Consider the following 16672-nt stretch of genomic DNA (forward strand, 5'->3'; position numbering starts at 1 on the left):
TTGAAGTCCGGGCCCAATTCAAGGTGTTGGTGATGACCTATAAAGCCCTTAACGGCTTGGGTCCTGGCTACCTGAAGGAGCACTTACATCCATACATGCCCGCCCGCCCCTTGAAATCAGTGGGACAGGCCCTTCTCCGGGAACCCTCCGTGAAGGAAATTAGGAGGGTAAGTACTCGGAGGAGGGCTTTCTCTGCAGTGGCACCCAATCTCCCCACAGAGGTCCGCCTGGCGCCGTCGTTATTTGTTTTTCGGCGCCAGGCGAAGACCTTTTTATTCAAACATTATTTTAATTGTTAATATTATTTATTTATTTTATTCTTTGGCCAGGGCAACTTAATTTATACTGTTAAATTATATTGTTTTATAGGATGTTATTTATTTATGTTTGTGAGCTGCCCCGAGGCTTCGACGAATAGGGCGGCATAGAAGTTCCATAAATAAATAAACAAACAAACAAACAAACAAACCCATTTAGAGCTTTATAGGTGTCACCAAGACCTTAAAATGTCCCTGCACACAAAGCAAAGCTAAGGCAACTCACATAATACCAGAGTTGCACAGTGCTTTCCGGCCACAACTGCTTGCACTGGTTGCTGCATGACACTCAGTTCTACCTCCAGTTTTATCTAATCCAGGTGAGGCACTGGCCATTCTTAACCAGTGCCCAGGCTCAGAAATGGACTGGATGAGGGTTGGTGAGCTGAAGCACATACCAAACAAAACAGAGGTCCCACTAGCAAGCAGAACATTCGCCCAATTGGGAAATGTTCAACTTGTCTTGAATGGGTTCACACTTCCCTTAAAGGACAAGGTTCATAGCTTAGGAGTACTCCTGAACCCCGAGTTATTACTTGTCTCTCAGGTGGATTCAGTATCCGGGAGTACTTTTTATCAGCTCAGGCTGATTTTTCAGCTATATTTGTAACTGGATGACTGCCGCCTTGCTACTGTTACCCATGCACTGGTAACCTTCCCCCTGAATTACTGTAATGTGCTCTACATGGGGCTGCCTTTGAAAATAGTCCAGACATTGCAATTAATTCAGAACAAGACAGACTGGCCTTCGAGACTGGCCTTAAGCCAGTCCTTCACAGGCTGTACTGGCTGTCTGTTGCCACCTGGCCCCAATTCAAAGTGTTGACTTTAACATACAAAGCCTAGAACAGCATGGGGCTGGAACATCTGAGGGAACACTTGTCTCCATATATTCCTCCCAGATCACTGAGATCTTCATTGGAGATCCTTCTGCATGAACTACCTCCCAACCAAGTGAAGGGGGTGGATGGGTGGGGAGAAATGGCCAGAAGGGCCTTCTCTGATGTAAAGTAAGGCATGGTCTTGACCAAATCTTTTCCCACACTGTCAGCATTTATATGGTTTCTCCCTGGTGTGAATTCTTTGCTGTGCAATGAAGGAGTTATGCTGGCTGAAGATCTTTCCACACTCCAGGTATTTGTATATGAGTCCCCTGTGTGAGTCCTTGGATGGGAGGAAAGTATTGCATGCAGACTTCCCAGAGGTACCATACTGGCTGCTAGCAGAGATGATATTAGATGGATTTGAAGTCTAAACTAGCAAGACTGTTCTTTTGTTTCAGAGGATCTGATTAATTCAGGGTGTACTTGCACAACAAGAGACATGGAAGCCAAGAATGGGACCTCTGTGTACACAGCCGGTATATCTTTGACTGTCGGAACAACCATGAGAAGGTCATGCCCTGCTTGGGAAGCATCTATTTGACTGTTTCTTAGAGTTAGGGAATAGACATGTGGGATAGATGGGTGTTTGTGGGCGGGGAGGGGTTATTCATCTACCCTTTTTATTTTCCTGGCCTTTTAACCATCTAAGTATTAAACTTTATTTTTCTATGTCCCAGTTTATTTCTGTGCTGCTACTATGCTTCTGTGATGAATAACAGCAACTGCAATTAGGATTTGTACGTTAAATGGTTGTGCACACATCTTTTCCCTTGACTCCTAAAGTGGTAAAAGAGGAAGTAAAGAAGCAGCAGCACACTTTTTAAAAACTTTGTTTAATTTTAATTTCTGTTATCTGGGCAGAGAGCCTCAGCTATTCAGCAGTATATGAATGAATGAATGAATGAATGAATGAATGAATGAATGAATGTAGTAGCTCTCCACCTTTGCAACTTAGTCCCCAAGGAGACATGCCAGGTGCCATTGCTGTTCTCCTTCCAGCACCAAGTGAAAACTTTATTTCACAGATGCTTTCGTAATTAATTGGGTTTAACATGTTTTATTGATCCGGCTGCTGCCTTTCTGTGACCTTTTAACTTCCAGATTGTATTTAAGTCTTTTAATTGTTTTAATCTGAATTTCTGAATTTTAAAAATCGGATTGTTTTTCATTTTAAAAAATATTATTTTTACTGTTTAATGTATTTTATCTTTTAATCTTTGTTTTATTGTTAGTTATTGAGAGCTGCCCAGAGAGCCTTGCTGGCTATGGGTATGGCATATAAATGAAGAAATAAATACATACATACATGTTAGCTGAAATTTCCAAATACCTTTTCAAGGCAGCCATAATCTAAACCATATGTGTCTAAGATATGTGAAACTGCAGCCAGATCTGTACACATGGCATACAGATAAGCAAGGGACTGCACATAAAAATACATGGAGATTTTGGGGGAAAGCCTACTGTGAAAACGCATTTGTTGCATTTTGATCAGAGGTACAACCTTTTTTCCACTGGATCAAGCTCAAGAGAATCCTGATATTCTAGTTTGCAGCTGATGAGAGTACAAACAGCACAGATTGGCTGGCCTTTCTGTCAATCACAAAGAAATTTCCCCTTTGAGCAATTTTTCAAGGTTAAAAGAGTAAACCAGTTTGAAAAACAGCAGCAGGAAGAAACAATCGTTTGTCTGACTAAACAGGTAAGCTGCCTGATTTCCCCCTTTTAAAAAAGGTGGATAGCCCACATCTGGAATACGACAAAACAGAACTGCAAAGGAGTATTCAGTAATAAGGTTGTGCAGGTATCGTTTGAGGAATGAGGACAGAAAGAATTTCCCCTTGTAGCAGAAAAACCCACATCTGCTCATTTTTTAAGGCAGCAATGTTGCTGGGCATGATTTTGGGCATAAATCTGCATTAAATTTGCATATAGTATTTTATGTCTATATATGCAAATTTAGAACCAATTACTAAGGGCTGTAAAAGTTTAACAGAAGACAACATCAACCAATTAATTTCTCATCCAAATAACCTCAAATGAAATAAGTCCCTGAATGTGCACACTATCCTAGATCATCCCATATCAATAGTTATTCTTCAATTACAATAAATTTGCAAGCTTGCACTGTCCCTTCCTCCACTTCAGTGCCTCCACCCCAATTTCTGTGTCTTTCCTTCCTGGAAGAAAATTGCACCAACCCATGCAATTAAACTTGGAAAGAAGTTCCAATTGCCACCCATGGAAGTATTTTCTAAAGTTCATTGCAGGGGGGATTTAGCAAAGATGTTGCAGCATGTTGGGAAGAGACCATTAAGACTTCATTCAAGAGCTGCACTCCTGCTCCTTGACAAATTACCTTCTCCAAGGCAACTCAGCTCCATGGCACTTTAGCTTCCTTTAGCATTCATGGACAGTCAGGGTTCTAGGAAAGAGATCTGGAGCCAGGGACCCAAAACCTAGGCCTAGCAACACCATTTATAAGTGCGTCAGTCTGGACCTCTCCAAGTGTAGGGAGGATACAATAAGCATTAATATAAAATATGGAAAAAGATTTCTAAGGCTCATTTTTGTTTGCTTTGGAATGAAATGAAAAGCAGGAAAAACAATGCTTCTATTGCAGAAGCAGTAGCCTCCACTTTATCATACAAAGAAAGAAGAATGATCCAGAGACTGTTAGCTTCATTGAACATGTGAAAGTACTTACTGGTAGCAATTCAAGTAATCCTGGATCCCTTTGAAGCTAAAGGAAGGACCAGCAGAATGTGAACTGTGACACAGAAAAAGAAAAGAGGAAATGTAGTAGGGATCAACAGAAAACCAGGCTGGTCACCTGAAGGCAAGTGAGTGCTGATCCAGCACAAGCATCTCTTCTTTTAACGTCTCCATCTAAGGCGCATTTGACTAGCACTGATTCATTACCCTTCATTTCCCAGTCTGCAGGTTCTTAGAACTAGCTGACAGCAACTATACATTGCTGTGAAATACTATATAGTGTGAAAAAACAAACACACACTGATGGAATGCACCTGATCTGAGAATGCCAACCTGTCTTAGGGATAATTTGCACCTCCCTGCTCCCACAAGAAGCATTTTGTATTGTCATTTGCATTATTTCTTTTTTATTTATGACGTTGTATGCTATCCCATAAAAGTACTGAGGCAGCTTAAGATAAACAAACATAAAACAATTTTGAACACAGATAATCACACAAGAAAAATAAGATATGACAATAAAATGAAACTCATACTACCCCAAAATTAAGTATACAATCCTTAAAACAGAGAGACCAGAGAGGCCCTACTAACTAGTAGTATCATCAAGGCTTGCACCGCTATGTCTTACCTTTTGAGTGCCAGCCACCCTTCCTGAACTCCCTTGCCTTCCACTACCCTCTCCCAGGAGACTTTCCCTAGTCAGGCCTTCACTTGACCAAAGTTGGCCCTTGTGAAGTCCCAGCTTCTAATACTTGACCTGACACTCATACCTGTTCCCCTGATCTCAAAGCAAAGGATGGAGTGATCATTCGCATCCAGAGCTCCCCTAATCTGTACCTCATCTATCAGCTCCTCCCTTTGGGTCAGGACCAAGTCAAGTATATTTCCCTTCCCAGACCCTTCCCTCCCTCTATAGCAGGGGTCCCAAACTCGGGGCCCGTGGGCCAATTGCAGCCCATGGGATGACATTTTGTGGCCCCCACTTGATATCAAAGTTTAGTGATAGTGTGGCCCGTGTGTTTTTCTCACACGCACCTGCGTGAGTCGTTACCCTGGGCGCAATGTTCCCTCTAAGCCGTGCGCCGGGACGGGCGGGGCATGGGGGACGGGCCCTGCGGCCTTCAAAGAGCCAGTGGCCCGGCGCAGCTTAGAGGGAACACTGCCTGGGCGTTTTATATTTTTTGTCACCTGTGGGCTACCATAGCTCAGGATCGTGACAGCAGGGAGTCCCTGATGATGATCACCTGCCACCATCGCTTCCTAGTGGCCACAGACAGCTGTGCCTTGGCCCTTGCCTCTCTTGCAGCAGCCCCCTGTCCGCATCTGGTCCCAGGCTGGAGATCCTTGACAGGTTGGTCCCCCAAGTCCTCATAAACCCCAGCTTCACCAAGCAGAACTTAAACAAACAATATTTAAAATATTTATCAGGGTAGCGGTAGGTTGACCAAGATTCCCCACTCCCAAAATCCCACCCAGAGTTTCCCTGGTCCCAGAACCCTGGATCAGACCCTGGATTCAGCACATGACAAACCCAAGCTTTGGGGGAAAATAGCTTTATTAAAAGGATAAAATATAGGGGTGGGGGATACTAAAAATAGAGCTAAAAGGATAAAATGGGGGAAGAGGAATTTGAAGAGCAGCAACAGCAAGTTTACGGCCAACCAAGAATAACCAGCCTCTGAGATTTGCTGACCCACTGGGACATAAAATAACAAAGCTCAGCCTAGCCTCAGCTATGTACTCAGATGCTATCTCAAGCATCAGCATAGGCAACACAAGGGAGCACTCTCTGTAGCCTTGTTAAGGTCTCAACCCAAAGAGCACCTCTCAGGTTGTAAACTCTCTTTATCAGCAATAATTCACTATCTGTATGTGTATGAATAAAACACTAGTGTAGTACTGTTCAGCTGAAACTGCATTCTTAGCTGCAGTAATACTCTACTAATGTGAAAACTAATAGACATGCACTAAGAAGCCAATTGCTAGCACCCAACTGTCTGCTTAACTGTCCACTATTAAGAGTGAAATGTGGCCTTATTTCTTTAGTTAACAATGCACAGATGGCAGGATCAATGTACAGATGGAGATACCCCAAAATGAGTAACTGTTACATGAACTGGCTTTCTGAGGCTCCAGAGCATGGGTCCTCAAACTATGGTCCGCAGGCTGGATCCGGCCCGCCTGTGAGGTTTTCACTTGGAGAAAACAATCTCTGAGCGAGTCCAAACGCTCTGAGCCGGCGCAGGCACTCTTTAAAACTGAGCAGAGAGAGAGCTGGCGCATGCCCAAATTGCAACAGCTCAACTGCGCGTGCACCAGCTCTCCCCCGCACCATTGCACACATATACAGAGTGGAAATACGGAGCGAGAAACAGAAGAGAGGCAGGCAGAAGAGAGAGAGAGATGAAGATGAAGATAAAGAAAGGATTGAAGGTAACAAAAATATAACTTTTAAAATCTATTTTTAATTATGTGAGCCTGGGGGCAGCCAGGCTGGGGGCGGCCAAGCCTGCCTCACTGCGCCCGCTGCCACCGCTGCTGGCCCCCTGTTGAAAAAGTTTGAAGACTCCTGCTCCAGAGGGAAGAGGAAGGTTTAACATGCTAATTGGGAACCTGCTATCATTTTCCTCCTTTGTGATGTAGTGTGTGTGCCTCAATGACACAGAAGATAAGAGCAATGACTGGCTAATGACCAACACCTGGAGCAAGTAGCTGGCTCCAAGGACTGGGAGATGGGCCGGCACCCCACAGGTCAGCTGACCTAGGCTGGGGTGGAGTGGGGAATAAAGCCTGGGGAACAGAACAGCCTTTGTTCTTCTCTTGGAAGTTTTTGTCGGCTGCTGATTCCCCATGCCAAAGAATGCGGTGACATCCTGTGCAGATAGAAGGCAGAGTCACTGTGTATTGCCCAGGTCTTCTTTCAACTGTGCCTAATTTACTGTGACCCTACCGGGACAGGGAGAGCCTAGCCACAGCCACAGATGCTCTGGTAACTTCTTGGCTTGACTATTGCAACATGCTTTACATGGAGCTGCCCTTGAAGATGGTCCAGAAACTTCCACTGGTACAAAATAGGGTGGTGCAACTGCTGGTACAAGCAAATTTGCTTGCCCCGACCACCCCACTATCATCTCAGTTACCCTGTCTACTGGTTGAGCTCCAGGCCCAATTTAAGGTGCTTATGCTAACATATAAAGCCCTAAACGGCTTGGGACCAGGATACCTGAAGGACCGCCTGCTCCCACATATACCTGCCCGGTCCCAAAGATCTGGTAAGGAGGTCCTTCTCAGAGAGCCATCCTCTAAGGAGGTACCAAAGAGGATGGCAAATAGAATTGGGCCTTCTCAGTGGCTGTGCCCCATTTATGGAATGATCTTCCAAAAGTTTGTCTGGCACCATCATTACAATCTTTTTGGGGCTAAGCAAAAACAGTCCTCTTCTCTAGACGTTTTATTAATTGATTTATATTGTTTTTATCTTTAATATATTTTAACTTATATCCGTTCTCGACTGCATGTTTCTGTTTTATTGTAGGTTGTTTTTAATATTGTTATTTTATGTAATCTGCTTGGAGAGTTCTCAGACTAGTATAGCAGAATGTAAATTGAATAAATAAATACATACATTTCTGTCCAAGTGGGCCAACAGGGTCATGGGAATTGGAGTTTCTTGGCTGGCTGTAAACTGTACTGTTGCTGCTGTCCAACTTCCCCTTTCCCCCTCCCTCTCTCCCTCCTGGTTTTATCCCTTTAAGCTTGTGTGTTTTAGCCTCTCCAGCCCTATATTTTATCCTTTTAATAAACTTGTTTCGTTCCCCAGGTTTGGGTTTGTTATATGCTGAATTCAGTAACTGGTCCAGGGCTCTGGGACAAGGGAAATTCTGGGTGGGATTTCACCCAGGCGGCCAAGGGAGTGGGAATCCCTGATGGTCTTCCATTACACCAATGGCCGAGTTTGTTTTTAACTGTATAAAAACATTTGAATTGTTAGTAGAAGTGCTGATCTTTCTTGGAGGAGTGGGCTGCCCTTGATGGCTTTGTGCACACTCCAGCCAAGAGCTTTTTCTGTTAAACCTTGGTGGTGTTTGACTTCATGTTCCACAGTCAGACAAACAAACTTGGCCACTGGGGTTAAAGTCCCTGACATCAGTAATGAACATCAACGAGTCAATCATCAATTCCTAATGGTCTGGCATTTCTGTTTCTTATCTGGAGAATTGTAAACATATGACAGGTTGAATTATTCTTGTATCAAGAGACCAAGTTAAGCTGTACTGGGCTTTGGAATTTCAGATTTTAATCCAGAATTCTCTTGGACAAATCAAAGTATTGCATTTCTTAATTGGGCAGTGAGGTGGTACAAACATGGAAGGTACTCTTGCGGGCTGATCTGTTGCAAGGGTTCCTGTCAGACTTCCCTTTATGGATATGGGCATCCTTTAGTGGACTCCCAGAACAGTTGCACTTTCTCCTAAAGTCTGACAGATATTCTCCCCTTCCACAACCAACTTCCCCCAACTATTTGCTCTTGAAATACAGCTTTCCACACATAGTGGCCCAGGTACAGCCAGTTCTTTCCATCCTTATCATACCACCTATTTACCTTATCTTCAACAGTTCTGGGAGACACTCTGAGACATTTCCAGATTTCGAGTTATCGCTTTTTTCTTCCTCAGCAACTACTGGCATAAAAGTGGGATCTTCAGCAATATCAAGATAGCGCAAGACAGTAAAGTTGTTCAACCTGCAAAAAGGTGCATGTCACTACATGAGCTTGAAAAGGGAAGAAAGCATTGCAAAGGAATTACATCTGAGATCTTTCTACTACTCATCAATCTTTCTCACTAATATGCTACAAAGAGGGTCTTATAAATGCTGCCTATTGAAACATATTTGCAGAACTGAAAAGATGTTATCAGAGAAAAACAATATACATGCAAGTAAATCTAGGGCTGTCAAGAATCCAAATTAAAAAGAAAAAGTTGACGGAAAGATCAGGAGAGGACTAAAGCTTGAGAGTTGTCTTTCAACCCATGGGTTACAAGTAGCTAATTAATTACCTCCCCCCACCCCCCAGCCCACACCTCCAACAGCCAGGACACCTTCAGACAAATGGTCACACCATGCAATAGAAATGAGCAGGTGTAAACACTGGGCTCACGCACTCCCTTCTCCGTTTCTACATTGGTTCACATATAGGGGGGAAGGAGGAGCAGCTCTGATTCATGCTTTGGAGCAAGCAGCATCTACCCATGTTTGTACTAGTGCCTACTTTAAATCCTCAATTCAGAGATACTACCCTTTGTGCCCCTAAGCACTATGTCTGCAATAAATAAATAAATGGGACAAATTCATGAAAAACAAAAAACGTAGTACAGCCTTGTATGAGTGCATGGCTTAATTTTTGAGATATGGAAGTTTTCTGTGAATTCTCAAACTCTTTGACCAAAGTACAGCCCCCACCCCAAAATATTATGATGCATGACTGCTCCAAGTTGCTATCTCAAAAAATGTTTTTTGTCCTTTTCAATGTTTATTTGAATGCATGCAGGCTTAAAATGATTCAACATGGCAAGGCTGGAACTGAGGAGGACGGGACTATTTGGGTAGCCCTATCACTCTACCTACTTTAAATCATCTCACATTCAAGTACATAGGAGAGCAGAGTGTGTGTGCTTGTTATGAATGAAAGACAGGAGTTAACTATTCCTTAAGAATGCAGGCTGACTGCTCATTATAATCAGGAAGAGCTATTATCTCCAACTGAACCAGGTGGAGAAGAGAACAGAAGTGTTCGCAGCTCTGCAGAATTCAGCAAAACTGGCAACAAGACAAAAATCAGATCAGAACCCCAGAAGGATGCCAACACAAAGATTTCCACATAAGGTATACTGAGATTTGTTGATTTTTGATAAATATCTATATGTAGATATAAGCCCTGATAAGATAAAGTATGTGCCACTCTTTCAATTAGTAACTGCCACTTATTTGAATTTTTTTAAATAAGTGAAAGAACAAGATGAAGTTGTCTTTTACCTGCTTCGTTTCTTGTGTTTTCTGTTAGCTCTTTAGTATTTATAACAGGGGTATCCAATCTGCAGCCCGGGGGCCACTCACGGCCCAGAAGGGCTATGAATGTGGCCCAACACAAAATTGTAAACTTACTTAAAATATGGAGTTTAACGGTTATTTGTAACTCGATCACACAGTTTTCCAGTGTGTACTTTGAGATGACAATGTCATGTTGCAATGTCATGTAAAATAGACATATCTATGCTCCCACTATTTGTATACATGCAAGGCTTCAGTTTTGCGGCAATCTGCAGCTTCCAGTGTGTTACCTTCTAAGTGCAGACAGTCAAATTTACACCATCAGACATTACATATGCTCATGGTGACTTGGCCAATGAAATGCAGCTACTATCAATAATCTTTCAACCTACAATGTTGCAAACAATTTTATACATTTTGACAAGTTGGCTAAACACAGTCCTGTGAACAGTGAAAAAATGCAGCCTTGCTTTCCGATTTGATACAAGAATTTGAAAACAGATTTCAAGATTTCTGGGAAAATAAGCACTATTTCGGTATATTTGCAACTCCATTTTCAGTTGACATAAATACGTTGCCTGCCAATTTTCAAATGGAATGCATAGAGCTGCAATCTGACATTCAACTTAAAGAAAAATTTGATCATGGACTTTTATAGGTCGTATTGTCCCAGAGACAAATATCCCTTGTTTCACAAGCATGCCTTATTCATGTCTTCGCTTCTTGGAAGCACCTACATTTGTGAGCAACTGTTTTCAAGAATGAAGCACACTAAGAGTAGAGCCAGAAAGAGTGAAGCGACTGGGCTGAAGCAGAAAGGGCACTCAGCTGTGGATGTATCTGGTGGTAAAAGGAAAGTCCAATACTTCAAAGAACAATACTGCATAGGAACCTGGAATGTAACATCTATGAATCAAGGTAAGCTGGATGTGGTCAAACATGAAATGACAAGACAGAACATCGAACATTGATCATCGACATCTTGGGAATCAGCAAATTCAAATGGACAGGAATAGGTGAGTTTAATTTAGTATGTTTTATGTATTGTAAGCCAGCTAGGAAGGCCTCGGCAGTGATAGGCAGCCTACAAATACGTGTGTGTGTGTGTGTGTGTGTGTGTGTGTGTGTGTAAATAAATAAGTAAGTAAGTAAATCAGCCTTCTAAGTGTATTCCGTGGTGAGAACAACATGGAAGCCATCTTCACCTCTGCACTCCTCCTGCGATGCATAGGATGTCATCATCAAGTTCAGAGGGTTATAGGCAGCCTTACTGGGTGGCCCCCTCTGTTTTAAAACTTTCTGCACAGGATTCCGCACTGTATAATACGGTGTGTTTCCCCTTTTCAAATATTATGACATTGATTGTGTCTTTCTGAAATTCTGTGGGAATATTTGATGTGTTTTTCTATGAATGTAACATTCATTTATACATATGTATACATGTATTATACATATTTATTCTATATATGTTTACAGCATGGATTATATCTTCTCAGTTTTGTTAATTAAAATGTGATGGAGGGGAACTAAGAGTGGGGTGAAGGTAAGAACAACTCTTCCATGCCAACCTTTATGTGTGAACTGTGCAAAATCATGAAGTTGGCATTACTTCTGGCAAAACTGTGTAAATATTTCGGACTTGAGGTGCATTTCAGACATTAAAACAATACTTACCGTATTAGAAGTGGCACTAAGAAAAGTTGTCCAAAAGCCTAGGAAAGAGAAAGAAAAAAACAAAGAAATTTTGTAATCATGGGTCTGCAGCCCTACATTTCTTTTTACACTTGTATCTACTTTGTTTTACTCTTTTGTATAGTATCTTGAGAGGGTTCTACCTTTTAAAGTAGCTGAGAGCTAATTTATATAGACAGACAGACAGACAGACAGCTCCTATTCACTCTTCCTTGGACATCCAGCTTTAGAGGGGTATTTGCTAAAGCATGCTCACCATATTTTAGGCTCAGACATGTACCATTTTCTCCAAAAAAACAAAATAACTACTGGTTTTCACTACATGCCAGATTTGCACAATGCTGAATCGCCAGACTTTGCATTAGTCATAAAATCATATTATTCTCAGAGCAGTTTTTTAAATGTAAAAATCTCCCATCAACCATGGTACCCTTCTGGGGAAACTGTCGGGAGTTCGGTACGAGAGGCACCGCATTGCAGTGCTTCCACTCCTACTGAGATAGTAGACTCCAGAAGGTGGTGCTTGGGGGATGCTTTCTGTCCCTTGGATTCTCCAGTATGGACTTCTTCAGGGGGTCAGTCTTGTCCCTGTGCCATTTAACATCTACATGAAACCACCAAGTGGGGGAATCCAGTTTTAGAGTGCATTGTCATCCATACAGCTCTGCCTCTCCTTTTCATATTCAGCAGGTGAGGCTGTGATGGGCTGAACCACTGTCAGGTCATGACAATGGATTGGATAACGGCAAATAAACTGAAGCTCAGTTCAGACAAGACTGAGATGCTGTTGGTGGGTGGTTCCTTTTTTGGCACCAAGTAAAGACTGTCCTCTGCTGCAGGGCATTTAATTAGTTACTGGGGCCTAGAAAGATTTGCGAGAACAGCACTGGTTCCAGAGCTTGAAAGACTCTCTCAACTAATTACAGGAGCGAAGGTGCGGGCGGGGGAGGAAAAAAATTCCCCCACAACAGGAGAAAATCTTGTACCTGCTTTTGCTTGAAGCTGTGACTATATACAAACTTGGAGTGCAGTTCAAGTTTGTTCCTAACTTAGTACTTGTTTTACTCATCTATAAATCTTTTAGAGCATGTCCAATTTCATTGCCATTAAGAAGCAAGTTTTGCCCATGATGCACACAACCTACTGCAGGACCACATGGATACCATTAGGTTCTCCCACACCACTTTTGTACAACTTACAGTGTCAGTCACCAAACACTTTACCATTCCCAGTTTTCATAGAAACATAGAAACAAAGCGAGTCAGAAGGGGCCTCCCAGGTCCAGCCGGCTCCGCTCAAGACATGCCTACCATGTGCATGTCTAGCCTATCCTTGAGCACCCTCACCAATGGGGCCTCAACCAACTCCTGTGGAAGCCCATTTCATACCCTTGGGGTCCTAACTGTCAGGAAGTACTTCCTGGCATCCAAATTGAACCTTGGTTCCCTCAACTTCGCTCCACTGGAGCACATCCTGACCTCCTCTGCAGGGGAGGTCTCTACCCACCTCCGTGTGACACACCCTCACATACCTGTATGTCGCTAATAGATCCCCTCTGAGTCTCCTCTTCGCCAGACTGAAAAGACCCAGTTCCCTCAGTCTTGGCTCATACGGCATCCCCTGCAAACCGGCCACAGACCTTGTGGCCCTATGTTGCACTGACTCTAACCTGGCTATATTCTTCCTGTAACGAGGGCCCCCGAACTGAACACAATACTCCAGTTGTGGGCATACCAGAGTCATATAGAGTGGCAGTAACATCTCTCGATCTAAAAGCCATGCTTCTGGGTATGCATCCTAGGGTGGCGTTCACCCTCTTGACCACCATGTCACACTGCTGACTCATGTTTAGCCTGCAGACAACCAGTACCCCGAGGTCCCTTTCACAAGTGCTGCTCTCCCGCCACTTGTCCCCTCACCTGTACTTATAGCACCCATTCCTATGCCCCAAGTGCAAGACCTTGCACTTATCCACATTGAACGCTAACCTGTTGTTCCATGCCCACTTCCATAGTCTGCCCAGATCCTTCTGGAACCGGAGTACCTACTCCTCAGTTGTGGCCACTGCCCCCATTTTAGTATCATCTGAGAATCTGATCAACAGACTGGTCACCCCTTTTCCATGATGTTGATCGGTTCCAGAACAGAGCCCTGGAGGACCTCGCTTGTCACTGCCTGCCATCCTGATGATTCCCCACTAACGGTTTCCCTCTGCTTTTGGTCAGTCAACCATGCCTTAATCCAAGGGTCCTCAAACTTTTTAAACGGGGCTAGTTCACTGTCCTTCAGACTGTTGGGGGGCCAGGCTATACTTTGAAAAAAAAATGAATGAATTCCTATGCACACTGCACATTAAAAATTAATTAACATTAAAATAAATTTAAAAAATAATTAAAACTTAAAAATAATTAAAACATTAAAAAATGTTTGTTCTGCTCACTTGGGCGGCAGCAAAAGCCCAAGATGAGGTGGGGAAGAGCATGTCCATATTCAAGGGACATAACTACAATGTCCACGATCGTGCTGGAGGGGAGACAGACATGATCGCGCTCATGCAGGGAAGATGGGCACAATCGTGGGTGTGCTCATGCAGGGAAGGAGGAGAAAACGATCTCCGAGCGAGCAAGCTGCTGCCTCGCCACATGCCCCCGCCCCCACCTCACCTTGCGTGCACCCCCTGCCCCACAGATGTGCCACCCCCGGCCCCTCACCCGCCGCCAGCACTGACTCGCTGGCCCGCACCCAGTGCCGGCACCTTTCAACTGGCCCCCTGTTGAAAAAGTTTGACGACCCTTGCCTTATATACGCACATACAAAGGCCACTGCAAGGTCCCTGATGAATAGTGTCTACTTCGAAATACATGCCTTGTAAGAGTGGAAGGCCCTGGAGGATCTTATTAGATTTCTATCTCGTCCCTTAGCAAAAACGGCTCTCTGGGTGGGTTACAAAATATAATAATAGAATAATAACATAGATAATAATATATAATAGCCAAAATATTACAAGAAAAAATCACAATGTCAAACACATAAAAGGCCCTGCAAGAGAATTACACAATAACCACTGCTCTTAAACCATTAAAGCCATTAATAACCATGGGCTAAAGAAAAACGTAAGATGCACTGAGAAGTATAAAAGTTAGATGACAACAGCAGGATACTCACACTGTTGGCCAAGTGCACAAAAAGCTGAAGCAGGAAACCAGAGAGTCTGGGGTTCCACTGGAGATCAAGGGGGGGAAAAAAAAGAAGAGTCCTGTGAACAGGTCTGTTGATACAGGGATGCTAACTTCCATGACAATAAATCTGTTATCAAAAGAGACCAGTGGAACAGCATTTTACTCCCCTACTTGCACTGCCACTATCTTGAGAAGGAAAATCACCATTCTTTTTCAACATCAACAGAACATTCATTACTTACTATTATTTATTTCATTTCTATACTGCCTTATAGCCAAAGTTCTCTGGATTATTTACACTAGTGCATTAAACAAAACAATTAACATACAATAAAAATATCATAAATACAAAACATTAAATTGAGTTTAAAAGAGTTAAAAACATAGAGTAAAAATGGCCCTGAAAAGGAAAAGAATAGCCTGGCCAATTGTCTCAGGCCACAGGGTGACCAAGGAGAGCATTAAAGGCCATAGCATAAAGGACTGTCTTAACCTGGTGCCAAAAAGATGGCGAGATTCGTACCAGGCAGACCCCTGCAGGAAAGTTGTTCCAAAGATGGGGTTGGGGGTGGGTTTGTCATCCCCTGAGCTTCCCTCGGGGTTGGCATTAAGTCTAGTATCCCTGTTTGACCTACAAGCAATGTAAACCTCCCTGAGAGTTGTGCCAATTTAGGGGAAGGAAATTCACTTGAGAATCAGCTATCTGAAAAGGGATCAATAACTTGATGGATAGTTCTTGCTAACATTGATGGAAGGTTCTTGCTAACAACCTTTATCGCTAACTTTGTATCACAAAGCCAACCCTGGCTGACCAGCTTAACTCAATAAAAGACTGTAGTTAGAAGCTACTTGCCTTGATCTGCTTGGAAGCAAAAAGGAAAGAGGTTGGCAGGAGAGAGAGAGACCCACTCATGACACCAACTACGATTGGTACTTCTGCTCAAATTTATCCTGGAGTTGCTTATCCTAGAGTAACTTGGTTTTCATGAAGCTGCTTGTTTCCTGTAAATATGCTCTCCAACAAACCCCAAGGCTTTCCAGAAACAGATGCCTTTAATCTGAGATCATGTGGCACTGGAATTGCACATAGGTGGATGCTATTCAGCTGCTTAACAGTATGTGATTTCTGTAGGAAGTGGGTTACACCAAAGCATATTTAGGCTTGTCACAGGCAAATTAGGCATATTTAGCCTTGTTGAAAAGGAAATTCATGAGCAATTTGTCATTTTTTTTTCAAATCTATATAAAAAACACTAATCTCAGAAGATAAGATGGAGAAGTATATGGAAGAAACAGGTCTTAAGAAATTCACCCCAGAACAGAGGCAAATATTGAATGTTACTATTACTATTCAAGAGCTATTCACAAGCTATTAATAAAGTAGAAAAAGACAAAGTACCCGGTCCTGACAGATTTATTGCAATGTACTATAAATGTTTTGAGGAAAAACTAATTTACCACTTCAACAAGTAATGAATGAAATTAATGAAGAGGGATCATTACCACCAACATGGCGGGTAGCTCATTTAACACTGAAACACAAAGAAAGCAATGATCCAGTGCTACCACACTCTTATCGACCTATTTTGTTATTGAAGTAAAAAGTTTATAATCAATTTTTAATGATGGCAGAGAGATTAAGAAAATGTATGGAAAAGCAGATTCATACAGACCAAACCGGATTTGTCCCTAATAAGAATATGAAAGATGACATACGTTTTGTGATTAATGCTATCTGATGGGTCAAGAAGAAGAAAGCTGCATTTATTTTCTTGGATGTTTTTTAAAATTAATTTTATTTTCTTAACATATACTAATAGGAATAAATAGA

At 42.6% G+C, this 16672-nt stretch overlaps 1 protein-coding gene across 1 annotated transcript in view; it reads right to left on the reverse strand.

Moving 5' to 3' along the window:
• The window catches only part of LOC123034767 (fatty acid amide hydrolase-like), a 36598-nt gene that overhangs the window by 15987 nt on the left and 3939 nt on the right, over positions 1-16672 (reverse strand). The window contains exons 2-5 of the mRNA XM_044452386.1: positions 14828-14884; positions 11645-11682; positions 8523-8663; positions 3909-3971 (exon numbers count right to left, since the gene is read on the reverse strand). Coding sequence (XP_044308321.1) covers positions 3909-3971; positions 8523-8663; positions 11645-11682; positions 14828-14884 — 299 coding nt within the window. The remainder of the gene's footprint in view (positions 1-3908; positions 3972-8522; positions 8664-11644; positions 11683-14827; positions 14885-16672) is intronic.

Source organism: Varanus komodoensis, unplaced genomic scaffold (genome assembly GCF_004798865.1).
Source record: "Varanus komodoensis strain SLA01 unplaced genomic scaffold, ASM479886v1 scaffold72, whole genome shotgun sequence".
Classification (NCBI taxonomy): Eukaryota; Metazoa; Chordata; class Lepidosauria; order Squamata; family Varanidae; genus Varanus; species Varanus komodoensis.